Source organism: Cajanus cajan, chromosome 2 (genome assembly GCF_000230855.2).
Source record: "Cajanus cajan strain Asha chromosome 2, NIPB_CcT2T_4, whole genome shotgun sequence".
Lineage (NCBI taxonomy): Eukaryota > Viridiplantae > Streptophyta > Magnoliopsida > Fabales > Fabaceae > Cajanus > Cajanus cajan.
Genome location: NC_138518.1, coordinates 7,173,345 through 7,190,176, shown reverse-complemented (window position 1 = coordinate 7,190,176; position 16,832 = coordinate 7,173,345). Strand labels below are relative to the sequence as shown.

The window sequence follows — 16,832 nt, the reverse complement described above, 5'->3', positions numbered from 1 at the left end:
TGAAGTTCCGAGTTGAGCTTCGGAAGGGAATTCTACTTCTTCTCAGTTATTGGCTTTTTTGAGTCAATCTTTAGGTGAGGGAAGCTAGAATGTTTGTTATTTAAGTTTCATGTGAGTTTAGAAACTCAATTGATGCATGAAAGTTGAGGATCCATGGCTGGATCGGAGAATTCGCTCATTTTTCGAGGTTTTGGGAAAAATGGGGTTTTTGGGTGGAATTGATGCATCGGACGGGTACATGTAGATTTTGAGTTTGTTTTTGTGTTGTATGGAGCTTATGCATTGTGTTTTTGTGTTTGCATGTGGTTGGATTTTTTGGTTTGGATGAGAGTTTCTGAACTCTCTGACTGTGATTAGGCTAGGTGCAGGTTGAGCGCGCTAGGCGTGCAAGAGCTTAGGGCTCTCGGGTTGGATGTTGGGCTAGACGTGATTTGGTTGCGTCAGGTGTGGATACTCTTAGGAGTCTCTGTTTCAAGGACACCGAGCGTGAGTTGAACGCGCTAGGCGTGGATGAGTCTTAGGACTCTCAGGTTGGGATTAGGCTGGGCGAGCTAAGGCTACGCCGGGCGTGAATATGTTTATGAATGAATTGATGCTTATGTATGTTTAAAGTTAAAGTTTTAGATCATGTATGTATGATATATGATGTATGGTGAGGGGTGATTCATATGTATGTTTTGTGATGATACTTATGAATGTTTGAATATGATATGACATGTGTATATGTTTATATGGTTATGTTTATTGATCATATTGGTGGTAGATCATGTATGATGTATGATGCATTATTGCATTTGATGCTTTATGGCATGAGTATGTTTATTGATCATGATGGTGGGTAGACCATGTATGATGCATTATTGCATGTGATGTCTTATGACATGTGTATGATTATTGATCACGATGGTGGGCAGACCATGTATGATGTATGATGCATAATTGCATGTGATGCCTTATAGCATGAGTCTAGCCTAGGACTTGAGGAGAGGAAAAATATTTTTGAACTAGAAGAGCTCACATAGAGTCTCTTGAGAGTGGTGCTTGGATAGGCCACTGATATATGAGAGTGGTGCTCAGGGAGGCCACTGGATTGGGAGAGTGGTGCTCAAATAGGCCACTGGGTTGGGTGAGCTCCGCTAAGTCCTTAGCTAGTGTTGGAGCGGGGTATGAGGTCGAAGGTTATTCCCTTAACCAAGTACTCGTGAAGGTGCGTGGATCCTTGCGGATAATCGGTGGGCGAACTCCACAATTGACTTGGTTATGCATGCCATGGTCGTGGTAAGCCCGTACCCAGCTGTACTATACCTGACGGTGGATCTGGACTTCCAATTGTGTAAGTGACATCATCCGAGTAAACCCGAGTGAGGATTATATCCTGTTTAGTTGTGACCGAGCGGGCTCATTGGGCGTGAAAACGATTGGGGTGGTTTTGGTAGGATGGAATGTCACTTATACAGCTCTGTTGTTATGGAGATCTCCCAGGTGTATGCGTGACGATGCATTAGATGATTGATATGCATTTATATCTGTCATGAGATGCATTTATTGCATGATTATTAATATGATGAAGTGTGGTGTTTGACTTCATGATTGGTGGATTGTATTTTATGCATGATTGATAGTTGGAAGATGTGTAGTATAGATTTTATTCTGTACTTGTATGATTGATTTGTGAATTCTAGCTTACCTTTCTGTTTCTATGTGGTGGAACTGCGATGATCATACTTGGTATGAGAGTAGGTCAGGGCTAACTTGGAGTTGAGGTAACCGCTACGAGACGGGGAGTTTGATCCTCGTGTTAGGGTTACCATTTTGGGTAACGGTTTTGTCTGTGCTTGACCGGCACTAGGGAATATTATTTTTGGGATGACTGTACATATATGGCGTTCTATTTTGTATTTAAGAAATTTAGTTATTTTTATTCTTATCTATACTTGTATGTATGAGTTATCCAACTTAATATTTCTCTTAGTTCACTAGTAGTAGTGCGATTCCACTAAGTGTAGAGATCATGACGGGTCGTTACATTTCTCGCCAGTCCCTCACTAATTAACGAGAAAATAGCTTGGATTTATATCATTCACTAAATTATCTGGCTAATCCACAAAATTCTAGTAATGAAATAAATTATTGTTATAGTATAAGCAACAATTATATTTCTAATGAATAAGCAAGAATATGTGCTATAAGATAAACGAATCACAAATAATGTAATTGTGGACTAATCTACTCACATAAATAAATAAAAAAATGTTTATTTCATATCAACAATTCTAAAATTGTGGTCTAACCTACGAGTAAAAACTATGATCTATTTCTTGTTTCGGCCACAATTTTTTGTAAATGAATAATAAAAAGTGTAGTCTAAAGTCAAAAATTGTTGAAGTGATACCACAAACTAACATCTTTTCAAGATTAATGTCACTTCAACATTCATTATGTCAGCCGCTCACATGTCTATCATTAATAAAGTTCAAAACTCAAAATTTTACAATATGAAATTCTTCATGCTCTATGAAATATTAAAATCCATATTTTACCTTCCAATAAAAAAACACAGAACAATAATCGAGACCCAATAATTTTATTCATCCAAAAACAAATTTGAAATTCAATTTTCAACTTCACAAATTCCCATCATATATACATTGAGAATTGAGATGAGAGCAATCAATGGTTCATAAGATTTCTTTGTATAGTGTAAATTCGTGATAGTTTCCTCACTTTAACGTGTACTTATATTGTTAGATTCACAATATATATAGTATATTTTTTAGTTGAAATACCTACTAAATAGTAAAATTTATACAATCACGTAAATTTATTCAATTAATATTTTATGTATAAATTTAAGTTTTCTCGTATAATAGTTATTTAAATTAAGTTTAGTTACAAACGTAAACAACCCTAAGTGTTAAAAATATGACTCTAAAAATAATATAATAATATTTTCTAATTAAATATAATAAATAAAATTGACAATTATTTTGGTGCATATATATCAAGAAGTAACTCACAAATTATTAATATCAAATTAACCTTTAAAAAATATTAAATTTAACTTGATAAATAATTCATCATGATTTAAGATTGAATATATTTTGTTGATCTAGTTACATTAATGCAAAAATATCATTTCCTAATATATTTCAAGGTTATATTGAAACGAACATCGACATGTATTAAACTATCTAAAATGTATTTTTGATGTATAAATTTAAAAATTCAAAATAAAAATATAATATTAAAATAATGTATATTTTATAATAAGTGTAACCATACCTATCATAGAATGTTACAGGTAAGGTCATACCTGTCATCGAATGTCAATACCAATGTTATTAAATCATCACATTTAGTACTCATACTACGATGAACGTTGACCACTCGACATAAAAAAAAAATAAACTTTTTATACCGCATGTTAGCTTGTCATAGAATATCTTTGTCATAGTAGTATTTAAAGAAATGAATGAGCCAAAATTCAAATATTCACAAATAATTAAATTCATTTATATTTTATAATCAAATATCATTTATCTAACAATTTAAATGAACATTATAGTATCTTTATTGCACACATAACATTTTTTTTAAAAGAAAGCACTACATATAACACTAATTAAATGAGTTTTTCAAAGAAAATTGAGAATATATGTTTGATATAAATTAATGTCATTAATATTAAGAGGGAAAATAAATAAGTACACATAAAAAAAAAGTACTTAAAATGCATCATATATGGTAATGGACGTCATGTGTTATCCATATATGTATACTTAAAGAATCATGTGCATTACGTTTAAAATCTATTGAATATGAATAGGACAAAATGTTTTTTTGATGTATTATCCATAGATGTAAATTATAATTAAAAAAAAAAAAAAAACACAGGTGTGCTATTATTTATTAAGATGTATGAAATCAAATTAGACTCACAAAAGAACAGTACAGGAAAGATTAAGAAAAAGTAACAAGACACACAAAAAAAAAAGAGGAACTCTAGTACAAAAGTCCAAAACTAGCCGTCCAAAACAGACCAGCTAGTAAAACCAAGACTAATACCATCCAACACATGATGCAGCAAAAGAACCCAATCGACTTAGTAATTGCAGCAAACAACAGAACTATTTTATGACTGAAACAAGTCATTCGTAATTAAGGCATTAAATCTATGACTGAAACAAGCTATTCGTAAATTCTAAAATATTTTTATAAGAACTTCCACCCTCACTAGTGGCTTTTATAGCCAAAGTCTTCCATTGAAGGACATTGTTCTTCATCTCTTTGCCTTTTTCACTCTTCATTACTTCCTCTATGCAGTGCTTAAGTGCCTCTCGTTGCACAATCTTGTTGTCATCAACTGGAGCCTTAATTCCAATCTTCCAAACATCTTTCATAAGCTTTGCATTCGTACTTTGATCTGACCAATATGGTATTATAATTGTGGGGACTCCTAAACATAAAGTTTCTAATGTGGAATTCCAGCCACCATGTGTGACAAAGCATCCTATAGCCTCGTGAGCTAGAACTTTTAGTTGGGAGCACCATGTCACTACCAACCCTTTCTTTGATATTTTGTCAAAATCTTTAGGGAGTTTATTCTCTTCTGAAGCTCTAACTACCCACAAGAAGTAACTCGAGCACTCTCTCAAACAACAAGCCACTTCCTCCATTTGCTTCTCACCAAAAGAAGCTATACTCCCAAATGATACATAAACAACAGACCCTTTCGGCTTATCATCTAGCCATTCCACACATTCATCACTCTTGAATTGTGTGATTCCATAATCTTCATCATCTTCATATCTCTTGTCTAAGAACATAGATGGTATGTTTGGTCCTATGGTCCTAAATTTTGGCCAAATGATGAACCAATCTATAATCTAATAAAAAATTATTAATAACAGAACATTACATGCTAAAATATAATTAAAAATATAAACGAGCTAGTATATGTATGCACTATGCATGTACCAAATTTTCACGCAAGTAAAAGTTATTATATTTAGTAGTTCAGGGTCAAATCATACTAAATACATATAAAAAAATTTAATAATACTTTCTCTAACACTTTTTTATTATTAGTTAAAAATCACAAATTATATTAGATCCTACCACTAAATCAGGAAATAGAGTAATAGACTTATTAAATGAGATGTAAAGTTCACAAAATTTGAGCTTTTTAATAAATTTTATATAGTCAATAATAAAAATATGTGGTGTGGGTGTTGCTGGGTATTTATTATCTCAAAAAAACAAGTCATGTAATTTTAGTTACGATATTTAAAACAAATGTATTATTTTAAAAGTAAAAATTTGGCACTAAAATGAAAAGTAACTCATTTTTCTTTAGTAACTAAAAATACTATTAATCCTATATAAATTTAATTAGTATCTTATTGATAATTACCTCTTTATCCAGTTCGTAGAACGTATTGCACAGGATCCAATCAGCTTTGTCGATATTGGAGAACTGAGACACAACAAAATCAAAGAGAGTTGGATCTTGTTCATACGTAAAGAAAAAAGATGGCATGTCCTCGTGTTGAAGCTTAGGCAACTTAGGGAGTGAAATCTCATGCTCTGTGAGAGGAGCACGCAACTTTCCCGATTGAACGTGATAGTATATATTATTCACAGTCATATTTTGAGTGAGATAAGCAGCTCCAACTATTCCAAACCTCTTGGCAACATCTAGTGCCCAAGCCAAGAACGAGTCATAAACAACACAATCAACATGGTTTTTCGATTCACCAAGTTTCTCGAGAAGTTCAGCAAAAGTTTCTTGCCCAACTTGCCAAAACCGATCTACGTAGGCTTTGCTGCTCCCGGCCTGTTTGGGCCCAACGTCGTCGAACCCATCAGAAATGGTTTCGAGTGCCATAGAAGGAGGTACCTTTAGCGAATTCTTGGAGTAGAAACGAGTTGTTGCAAAAGTTATTCTCACCCCTTGATGTTCCAATAGCTTGGAGAATTGAATCATGGGGTTGATGTGGCCTTGTGCTGGATATGCTAACACCAAACAGTGTGCTTTGCTTGTTGTGCTTTGCTTATCCATTTTTGTGTGGTGGGTGGAGATGACAAGGTTTGGTTTTATCAAGTTAAGGTCCAAGCCGATGATACTCGACCAATATGTATTATTATAATCTATGTCTAATATATTCATAATATAAGTAAGAATGAACTGATTGATAAATATTTTATAATTATTGAGTTTGTTATTATTATTTTTTTTTTCACAAGATGTCGTTTTCTAATAGAACGTTTTCGTAAGTATCTGTGTGGCTGTCGGACCTGTCACCTCCGAGTGAATTATTACATTTATATATTATTATATTTGATAAAAAGTCAAATAATACACCTCTTTATGAAGAATGCACCTCGAGGATCATTGGGCAGAGAGAAAATAGATATATATTAATATGTCATGTGATGAGAAAATGGAAAGAGAAAAGTGGAAGAAAATAGATATAATATGAGATGTGATGCGATGATATCATAAAAAAAATGTGATGAGATTATGGAAAGAGATAGAGAAAATAAATAGAATAAGAATGATTGGTAAGATACTCATATATAAGTTTAACATTATTCTTTTTTCATTATTCAGTTAGCTTTAATATAATTTTATTTTTTTGCAAAAGATGTTGAGGTTTTAAAGAGTGCATAGACATTTTAAGATAACTAATCCTAAAAATGAATTAAAATATATCTTAAGGAATATATTTGTTGGAGCTTTGAAAGACAAAGAGTCTTTGAGAGAGTTAAGTTATTTCTGAGATAGTCTTACATAACGTTAAGTTAGTTTATCATAAAGAAGGGTATATAAGGTTTATAAGATGTGAACCTCATAAGTTCATGTCTAAAGAAACACTAGGGAAAAGTTAAAGAAAAGTTTTCTAGAAATCAAAGATTTATTCTTCATCTTTCACATTGAATCCTTCTTCTATTTCTTTCCTACAATTGATCTGAGGTGACTAATTGAAGATTCAAGCTCTCAGAGTTATGAATCTCGAGTCAGAGTGCGAGATTACATTCATCTTCCTCATATCTTCTCAATTGACCAGGTAGATGTAAAGGAAGCTAGAAGTGATTCCTTTTTGATTTATGATGTGGAATGTTGTTTGATTTTCTTTAAATTTGTGACTATGATTTGAATGTTGAGGGTCAGAGTTTTGGTGTTCTTATGGTATATTTGAGATGAAATGCATGATTTTGAGTAATATTGTTGTTGCATGTTGAGTTTTTGGTTGGTTTTGAGTTGCTTATGAAGTTTATGAATGAATCGGTGCCTTGCATGTTGGTTTTCCTGGATTTTGAATGTGATTGAGCCAAAAATGTGAATTTGTCAACTGCAAAATTCATCATCACACTAGCTACAACTTCAAGGCGTTAGACGTGACATAAGTCAAAGGTTCTCTACCTCACTGACACTAAGCGCGAGATTGATAACATCGAACATAAGTTTGAGGGGAGCTCTCTAACTTGGTCATGCTAAGCATGGGTGAAATGGCGTCAAATGTGGATGCCTTTGGAGTTCTTTGACTTGGTGACGTCAAACCTTAGTTGAGTGATGCAAAGCATGATCGAGACAGAAGCTTTCTATCTAGACAACGTCGTGCACTAGTTTAGTGACGCTAGACGTGAATTAGGTAGAGGCTCTATGCCTAAGATGGTTCAGGCATGGGATTAGCCATAAGAGTTCTCTACCTCATCCATGTCAGGCACAAGTAGATTGACACCAAGTGTGGGTGAGCCAAAGGCTCTGTACCTCAATGATGTCAAGCATGGGGAGACTGGTGTCGGGCATAGGTTGCTTAATGAAAATACATATATATATATATATATATATATATATATATATATATATATATTTTGCATAAGTGTTGAACATACATAGGTTAGTTGAATCTATTACATGCTATATGTTGAACTATGGTGTTACTCCTTTTACATTGATTTTGGATAATGTATATTGATGAATGAATTGTTGATAGTTGTATGTTCACATGTTGAGGTGGTTATATTGAGAATGCTTAGGGCATTAAGTTGTGTTGTGTTGATTGACTTAAAACTAGAGGAGAGGTTGTTTTAAAGTTGAATATCCTATTGTGAGGATATTGTGTTGTAGTGCTCCAAGAGCTTAGTTTGTTGAAAATCCTTCTTGAAAAGTTGACTCTTGAAATGGATTATGAGTCTCCTCTAGGACCTTAGTTAATAAGGTAAAAGGGATAGATGGAGTCATATCGTCTATAAAGTAACCATAATATAAGGGCTAGGTTGAGAAATACCGATTATGAAATGACCAATTTTAATCAGTATAGGGGCCAGGTTGAGCCAAACATGTATAAAGCGATAAAATCGAGTAAGGTACAAAGTTAGGGGTCAAAATCCCAAACTAAGTATTAGAAGAGGCATAGTTTTGAAGAGTAGTCGGCAGGTTAATCCTATAAGAGGCTTAGTTATACATGCTAATTTCATGGTAGGCTCACACTCAAGCTATCCTACCTTAAAATGAACACTAGACTTTTCTAGTTTAAGTGGAGAAATACAAGAAACCATGTTATTATGGATTTTTATCCAAAAATTGATTGTCGATCTAGTTGGAATGAAAAGATGGCATTGTTGTTGGTTCGATAGGATCAAGCCACTTAGATTACTCACCTGTGTTGTAAGAGATCTCTTAGTTGAATGCATGATGACACATATAGTTGTTGTGTTACACATATGATGTGTTGATTGAGTTGTGTTGTTCGAATATTATGTCGAATGGTTGATGAGTTGCGTTGTTATTGAATGATAACTTGAGGTGTGTTTCTGTTGAGTTATTATAGTTAAAGAACATGTTATATTGTGTTAAAAAGTTACAAGTTGACAAATTGTTGAAGTCAATTTTACTTGTATACTTATTATGTTGATTCTTTTGAATACTAGTTTAACCTTACATGTTTCCTCGTGGTTGAACTACAATGATCATATTTATATAGGAGCAAGGTAAGGATAAGCTAGAGGCGATGTGATTTGAAGGCCATGTTGGGCAATGACAATGGTGATCTTTTGAGCTACTTTGATGTAGTTGATTTAGTGGGGGTTGCTTGACAAACAACTTAGAATTATTATTACAATACTTGATTATTGTTCATATTTATTTACTTGTATAGTAGTTATATTAATTTAGTCATTGATGCCAAAATTTTACATGTATATACTACCCTACACATATCGAGATATTGATTACATATTAATCTTATGTAGTTTGATGTTTGTTTCCATTACTAGTATTTGAATCATTAAGTGTAAGGACTTGGTGGGTTGTTACACTTTTATGGTACCAAAGCTAGTCAAATCTTTTGGGTTCTCTTTAAGGGTGACCCCATTAGGTTTATATTGTAAATGTTGTTTTGTTGTTGCGTGTTGTGTTGTGTTGTAGTACAATGTTGCTTAATGGATTTATTGATCTTAGTATAAGATGGTTAGACCTCAATATGACCAGATGGTTAGGGACATATACAACAACAAAATGCTCATTTTACTCAAATGGAAGCGAACTGGTTTATAGTTGAAGTAGCTAGACTAGTAGTATCACAGGAGACTAGGGACTTGGCTGAGTTTAGGAAATGTTATCCTTCTCAGTTCAAGGGAGATTCGAATCCAAAGGTGGCTAACCACTGGATTTGTGAGATGGAGAAAATATTCCACGTGATGGGATGCCCTAATGAGAGGAAGCTACCTTATGTTGTGTACATGTTGATTGAGAAGGTTGAGTACTACGGAAGGGTACCCAATAGATGTTGGAGACTAGGGGTGTGATGGTGGACTATGAATGCTTTAAGAGGATATTTCTTGAGAAATGCTTCTTGGATAGTGTGAGATACACCAATGAAGTTGAGTTCATAAGACTATATCAAGGAAATATGACTATTTTTGATTATGCCATGAAATTTGAGCATTTGATTCATTTATATTCTTAGGGGATTTTCGAGGCTTAGAGGTGTAGATGATTTGTAGAGGGGTTGAGACACAAGCTGAAAAAGGTGGTGTTGCCTATTGCTATCACGAAGTTTCCTTCCTTAGTAAAGAAGGCAAAGATTGTAGAGAGGATTGAATGTGTTGGTGGTGGTGGAAATGTGACCAAGGGTCAAGAAAGGCCATTTGGGTCCAAGAGAGGTGAATAATAAAGAAGACCTTATGACAAACCTCCTCAACAATAAGAGAGCTTTGTTGTAAGGAGACCTTCTACTACTACTTATAGCGAAGCTTCAAGTGTCTAGTGTTACAAATATGGAGGAGCTCACTTCATTAGTGATTGTCCTCAAATGAACAAGTGTTTTAGATATGGCTAGTCAAGTGATATCTCCAGAGATTGTACCACAAGGGTTAGATAGCTTAGAGTTTCTCAAAGAGTTGAATGACCTATTATAACTAGCATCATGTTTGCTTTATCTAAAGGCAAGGCTTTTACCTCATATGATCTAGTCAAAAAGAAAGGGAAGGTGGTTGGTAAGGATGTTTTGATCATTTTTTATTCTAGAGTTACTCACTCTTTTATTTCCATTGATTGTGTAGAGAGGTTGGGTTTGGCTAAGAGTCCACTACATGTTAATTTGACTGTGTTTACTCTTACACATATTTATTTGGTTACTTTTGAGTTGTGATAGAGGTATATGGTAGATAGTATAGGGTGAACTTGATTTGTTTTCCTTTGGTGGAGATTGACATAATCTTAGGTATGAATTGGTTATCTACAAATCATATTCTTATAGATTGTTTCGAGAAAGAGTTGGTATTTTTGGAGGTTGAGAATGATGGGGTGGTGTTAGCCAAGCAAGTGGATGATTTAGTGAGGGGAGAAGCTTAGTGTTTTATGCTCTTTTCTACTTTGAGTGTTGAGTCTAAGAAGTTGATAAGTTTGATTAAAGTGATTAGAGATTTTTAGGAGCATTTCTGGATTAAGTGTGTAGGTTAACTCCTACTAGGGAAGTTGAGTTTAGTATTGACTTGGTTCCTAGTATAGTTTTAATGTCAATAGCTCCCTATAGGATAACCCTAGCTGAGTTGATTGAAAAGAAGTAGGTGGAGGATTTGTTGGAAAAATAGATAGTGAGGTGCTAATATTTTATTAGTGAAGAAGAAAGATGGTGGAGCTCGACTGTGTGTAGATTACAGATAGTTGAATAAGTTGATCATGATGAACATATATTCACTCCCTAGGATAGATGACTCGATGGATTAGCTGAAAGAAGAATTAGTATTTATCAATATTGATTTGAGATTAAAATATCACCAAATAAGGGTGAAGGATAATAACATGCTAAAGACTGCCTTCGAGACTAGGTATAATCACTATGAGTACGTTGCGATGCCCTTTGGTGTGATGAATGCCTTATCAATGTTCATGGATTATATGAACAAGATTTTTAGACCTTTCTTGGATAGATTTGTGATGGTGTTCATTGATGATATTCTTATTTATTCAAAATCTATGGAGGAACACCACAAGCATTTGATTTTGGTGTTGGAAGTGTTAATAGATAAATAACTTTATGCCAAGTTATCAAAGTGTGAATTTTGGCTCAATGAAGTGAAGTTTTGGGGTATATGATTTCAACAGAAGGGATTTTTGTGGACCCGACAAAGGTAGAGTTTTTTTTTTTTACAATGGGAATGTCCTCGAACAGTTACAAACATTAGGAGTTTTGTTCAGTTAGCAAGTTACTATTGAAGATTTGTAGAAGGTTTCTCCAAAATAATAATGCCTCTAACTTAAGTAACTACAAAGAATTAGCCTTTCATTTGGATGGATGCTTGAGAGGAGAGCTTTCTAGAGTTGAAGTGGAAGTTGATTACTTCTTCTATATTTGTGTTGCCCGATTCTAGTGAGCCATTTGAGGTGTATTATGATGTTTCTCACTAGGGGATAAGTTTTGTGTTGATGTAGCATAGGAAAATAATGGCTTATATTTCAAGGAGACTAAAGGTTTATGGGAGGAATTATCCCACTCATGACTTGGAGTTGGTGTAGTGATTTTTCCTTGAAGATTTTGAGGCATTATTTATATGGGACGAAGTTCAATGTCTTCAGTGATCATAAGACCTTAAAGTAATTGTTTGATCAAAAGGAGATGGAAGAGGTGGATGGTGTTTTTGAAAGACTATAACTTCTAGTTGATGTATCATCCTAAAAAGGCTAATATGGCGGCAGATTCTTTGAGTAAGAAATTTATCAACATGTATGCATTAATGGTTAAGGAGTTGGAGCTAGTGGAAAAATTCAAAGATTTGAAGCTTTGTATAGAGTTGGCACAAGATCACATTATCTGTGGGATGACTACAATTGCTAATGAGTTCTTAGAGCAGGTAAAAGAGAAACAAATGCAAGACCCTAAGTTATTGAAGATCAAGGGGTAGTTGGGAACTGAGAAAGTAGTGAGCTTTATACTGGTCAAAGATGGTATATTGAGGTTTAAGGGTAGAACTTGCCTACCTCAAGATTATCAGTTAAGAAGGACAGTTTTCAAGGAAAGCCATAATAATAGACTTAGCATACATCCCAATAAGATTAATATGTATTAGGACCTCAAGAAAACTTTCTAGTGATCTAATATGAAGAAAGGGGTGGTAAAGTATATGGCGGCATGTTGACTTTCCAAAAGGCCAAAGTGGAGCATCAAAAGCTAAGTGGCTTGCTTCAAATGATGGAGATCCCAAAGTGGAAATGGGAGAACATTACCATGTATTTCATTGTGGAGTTGCCTAGGTCGACTAGGAACAATGATCCTATTAAGGTTATTTTTGACAAGTTGACCAAGTGTGCCATTTTTTGCCCATTAACATCAAGTGGTGCTTAGAGAAGTTGACTTAGTTATACATCAAAGAGATGGAACGATTGAATGGGTTCATTCCAGTATTATCTATGATAGAGATCCAAGGTTCACTTTCAAATTTTGGTAGAGCCTACACCAAGCCCTGAGGACAAGATTGAGGATGAGTCCTACTTATCATCCTCAATCCGATGGTCAATTAGAAATGACTTTCTAATCCTTGAAGGATTTGTTGAGGGCTTGTGTTTTGGACCATCTAAGGAGTTGGGAGGAAGTCTTGCCATTGTGAAGGGTGTATTAGAATGGGGCCTCTGAAGGCTTTGTTTGGTAGGAGGTGTAAGACTCCATTGTGTTGGTATAAGAATGGCGAGTCAGTAGTGGTGGGGCTTGAGTTGGTTCTATAGACTACTAAGTAGTGGTGTAAGACTCCATTGTGTTGGTAGGAAAGGATGAAAATTTCCCAGAGTAGGTAGAAATCATATGCTGATAAGAAGAGAAAGCATTAAGAGTATGCTAAGAAAAAACATGTCTTTTTTAATATCACAAGCACTACTAGAGTGGGAAGGGCGATAAAGTCCAAGAATTTGACCCCAAAATTTAGTACGCCTTATCAGATCCTTTGTCGTGTAGGTCTGGTGGCTTATTAGTTAGCATTGCCACCATTCTTGTCTAACCTACATGATATGTTCCATGTCTCCTAGTTGAGGAAGTATGTGCATGATTTGAACAATGTAGTGGAATATGATAATGCAAAAGTGAAGAAGAGTCTGGCCTATGTGAAATAATTGACCATAATTATGGATCATAAGGTGAAGGACGTGAAAGACAAATCGATCGATCTTGTCAAGGTTGTTTGGCATGTGGCTACAAGTGAAGCTACATAGGAGCTAGAGAGCAAGATTAAGGATTAATATCCATTTCTTTTCCCAAGTCAATTTTCAGAGACAAGTTTTTTGTTGGGGAAAATTGTAACTCTATGCATTTTAATTGTTGATTTTATTGAATTACGTGTTATGGTTATTTGATTGTTTAATTGTTGAGAAACTCTAGGAATTTAGGAATTCTTAGGGGTTTTAGTTGTTTAGGAGTTGCTTTGAGTGAGGTCAAGTTTCACCTATTACGATAAGGTATATATGGCCTTTCATTAGAAGTAAATTTCATAAATTCATTTCTTCAAAAAATTAGAAAGAAGTTAAAAAAAGAACTTTGATCCCTAAGATTTCTTCCTTCTTTCGTAGCCTTTTTGAGAGCATAGAGAACTATAGTGGAGTAAAGTTGTAGTGATTCAAGGCGTGTGAAACTGATGGAATCATACTTTGGAATGCAAGAGGTGACACACTACAAGATCCAAGAGGAGTGGGCTAGACATGGAGGATTGGGCTAGTCAAGGCCTAATGGGCCTCAAGAGCTTGAAAGGCCCAAGACAAACTTCACATGGGCCTATCTTGATATGTCCATTCCTTTTATGATTTATTGCAAATTCATAGAGTAGGAAGTTACTTTGTTTTTGGTCTTGTATTTTGACCATAGATTAGGGTTTGTGAACTTTGGGCTTGTAATTGGGCTTCATGGGCTTTGGGCATTTGATACCCAATATTGGGCTCATTCTCTTTCTTGTAATTTTTCCTATTCATTGTATTTCTTGGACCATTATATTTAGGTCATTAGATTAGGATTTAAGGAGGATTAATAGTTTAAGTGAATTAGGCAAAAACTAGGTTTAATTTAGCATGCATTTAAGTTGCATTTTGAGTCACATGGATGATGCCACCTTGGCTGAACATGTGTGACTCAAATTCAACCCTAAATGCACACTAAATCAAACCTAAATACACCTAACACTCATGGGACCGGTCATACACATGTGTGACAAGATTTGAATTCAAATTCAAATTTAAATTCAAATCTTGGCGCCAATGTGGAGGCCACACATGTGGCGCCAAGTGTCCTCCTAAATTTAGGATGCTTAAATGTTCCCTCCTTCACACATTGTAATTACTTTGAGCTTAATGAAATTTGAGAGCAAAATATTGCCGAGTTTCTCTTCAAAGTCACCTAGAGTGTTCACCTTCAAAACCCTAGGAAGTTCATCTCCTTCCTTCTCTTTGAAGTGAGCAATCTATTGCTCCTTAAGCTTGGATACTTCCATCCAAGCTTAACCTCATTCCATCCGAGTTTCCCCCTCCTTCAAGTGTTCATCAACTTCGAATACCATCTCCATTGAAGAAGATCCGAGCTAGGAGAAGATAAAAATAAGAACTCCATTCTCTTCTCCTTACCTTTTCCATCAATTTTGGTATCAAGAGCAAGGTCTTCAAGGAGATAAGTGTTCTTCATTTTTGTGTGTCTGTGGTCTTGTTCTTTGTGTATTTTTGTGTCTTACTTGAGTTTTATATTCGGATCTATTTTGCTTTGAATATTTGTGTTCCATAGATCCATTGTTTGATTGTTTTGAATTCTTCCACAATCAACATGATTTAGGACCTATTTGCTTGTGCTTATTTTTTGCTTTTATTTGAGTCTCTCCATTCCTTGCATGTGTCCGTGATTGGACCTTATTAATTTGCATTAGATTTTGGTTTTTAATCCTTGTTTTTTCTTAGAGTTTGTGTTTAGTCCTTATATGTTACAAATTCCTTGAATAGCATGTTTAACCTAGTTTTGATTTGATTTGTTTGTCTACATTTTGGTCTCGGATTGCTTCTCTTTTGCCTACCTATATGTGCTTTTTTATTTTACCTTATTGAGTTCATAATTTGCTATTAGTTCTATCAAATTTCTTTAGAGTTAGGTTTCCATTGTGTACTTAAGTTTTCAAATCACTTTCTATTGAAAATTCTTAAAAAAATTTGTGTTACTTAAAATTTCAAGTGTTTAATCCTACTTCTAGTGCACTATCTTTTTTGGATTCAAATTTTAAAAGTATAGAGGCTGAAAAACAGAGGAAAATACAGAGCCTATTGTTTCAAAATAGTTATAAAAAAAAATAGAAAAGTGAACAAAAGAATCCATTACAAAAACCTAAAAACTAGTGTACTAGTTTCATCATTTTTTCACTTGAAATTTGACAAACTTGTAGTCTCGGTTACTATATCTTGGAATTGTGAAAAATTTGAAAACAAAAGAAAAATACCTTCTCTGGAATCTTAATTTGAATTCAGAAAAAGAAAGAATAAAAAATATATATATAAAACATTTTAAAAGGAAAAAGCCGAGAAGAGTAGAAACTAGAAAATTCACTTGATTCCTTATTTTTCTTTAGACTACTACTTTGTGTATACTTGTTCAAATTCCTTCAATTTTTTTTTGTGTGTTGTTAATCTACTCTAGTACTTATCTAGGAACCTTTCTAACTGAGTGCTAGCCTTCTTTGGAGTCTTATTTTTCAGTTTTAATTGTTGGACATCTTTGAGTCTTGTCATATGCACATTATCTTCAATTTTTGGTATAAGCTTCTTAAATTGTGCTTTTGTTGCTTGTCTTGTTTTCTTTCATTAAAATTTCTGTGCTGGAAGTGGCCTCAAATCCTTGCTTAAGGATCAAGCATTGACTCAACAAAATGAAGGAAAAGATTTGCACATTAAGACTACAAAATTTGACCTAATTTAGTGACCAAACTTTTCCTAAACCACCTTCGCAAGAGTGACCATTCCTTTCACCTTGTGAGCAGCCTACATTAACCATTTTTGTTGTGTTCATTGTGCAGGTCCAGGAGCAACTTAATTCAAGGGTTAGTGGCGGATTGAAACACTTGAACAAGTGTTAGAAACATTGGACAACAAATCCGTCACTAATTTGGACACAAAAGCCGCCATTATTTGCTTTCTAGTTTAGTTTAAATTTTGCCAATTCTCTTGTATTTTTAAATCAATTTGTAAAGCTTGGAGGGAGTATTAAGAAGCTGGTCAGGTATATCTAATCCCTTGGTAGCCTACTCACGTGTAGTACTAGTGGAAGTGGCTTGGAAATTTCATATGTTTCAAGCTTCCACTTAAGGAAAACCGACTA

The 16,832-nt window shown here is 34.3% G+C and overlaps 1 protein-coding gene across 1 annotated transcript; it reads right to left on the bottom strand.

Moving 5' to 3' along the window:
- Window positions 1–4,079: 4,079 nt before the first annotated feature.
- LOC145954122 (mogroside I-E synthase-like) lies at window positions 4,080–6,146 on the bottom strand. The gene is made up of 2 exons (XM_083067857.1): window positions 5,414–6,146; window positions 4,080–4,886 (listed from the first exon to the last, which is right to left on the bottom strand). Exons 1-2 carry the CDS (start codon window positions 6,059–6,061, stop codon window positions 4,173–4,175), a joined length of 1,362 nt encoding a protein of 453 aa, XP_082923983.1. The 5' UTR covers window positions 6,062–6,146; the 3' UTR covers window positions 4,080–4,172.
- Between the last annotated feature and the right edge of the window lie 10,686 nt (window positions 6,147–16,832).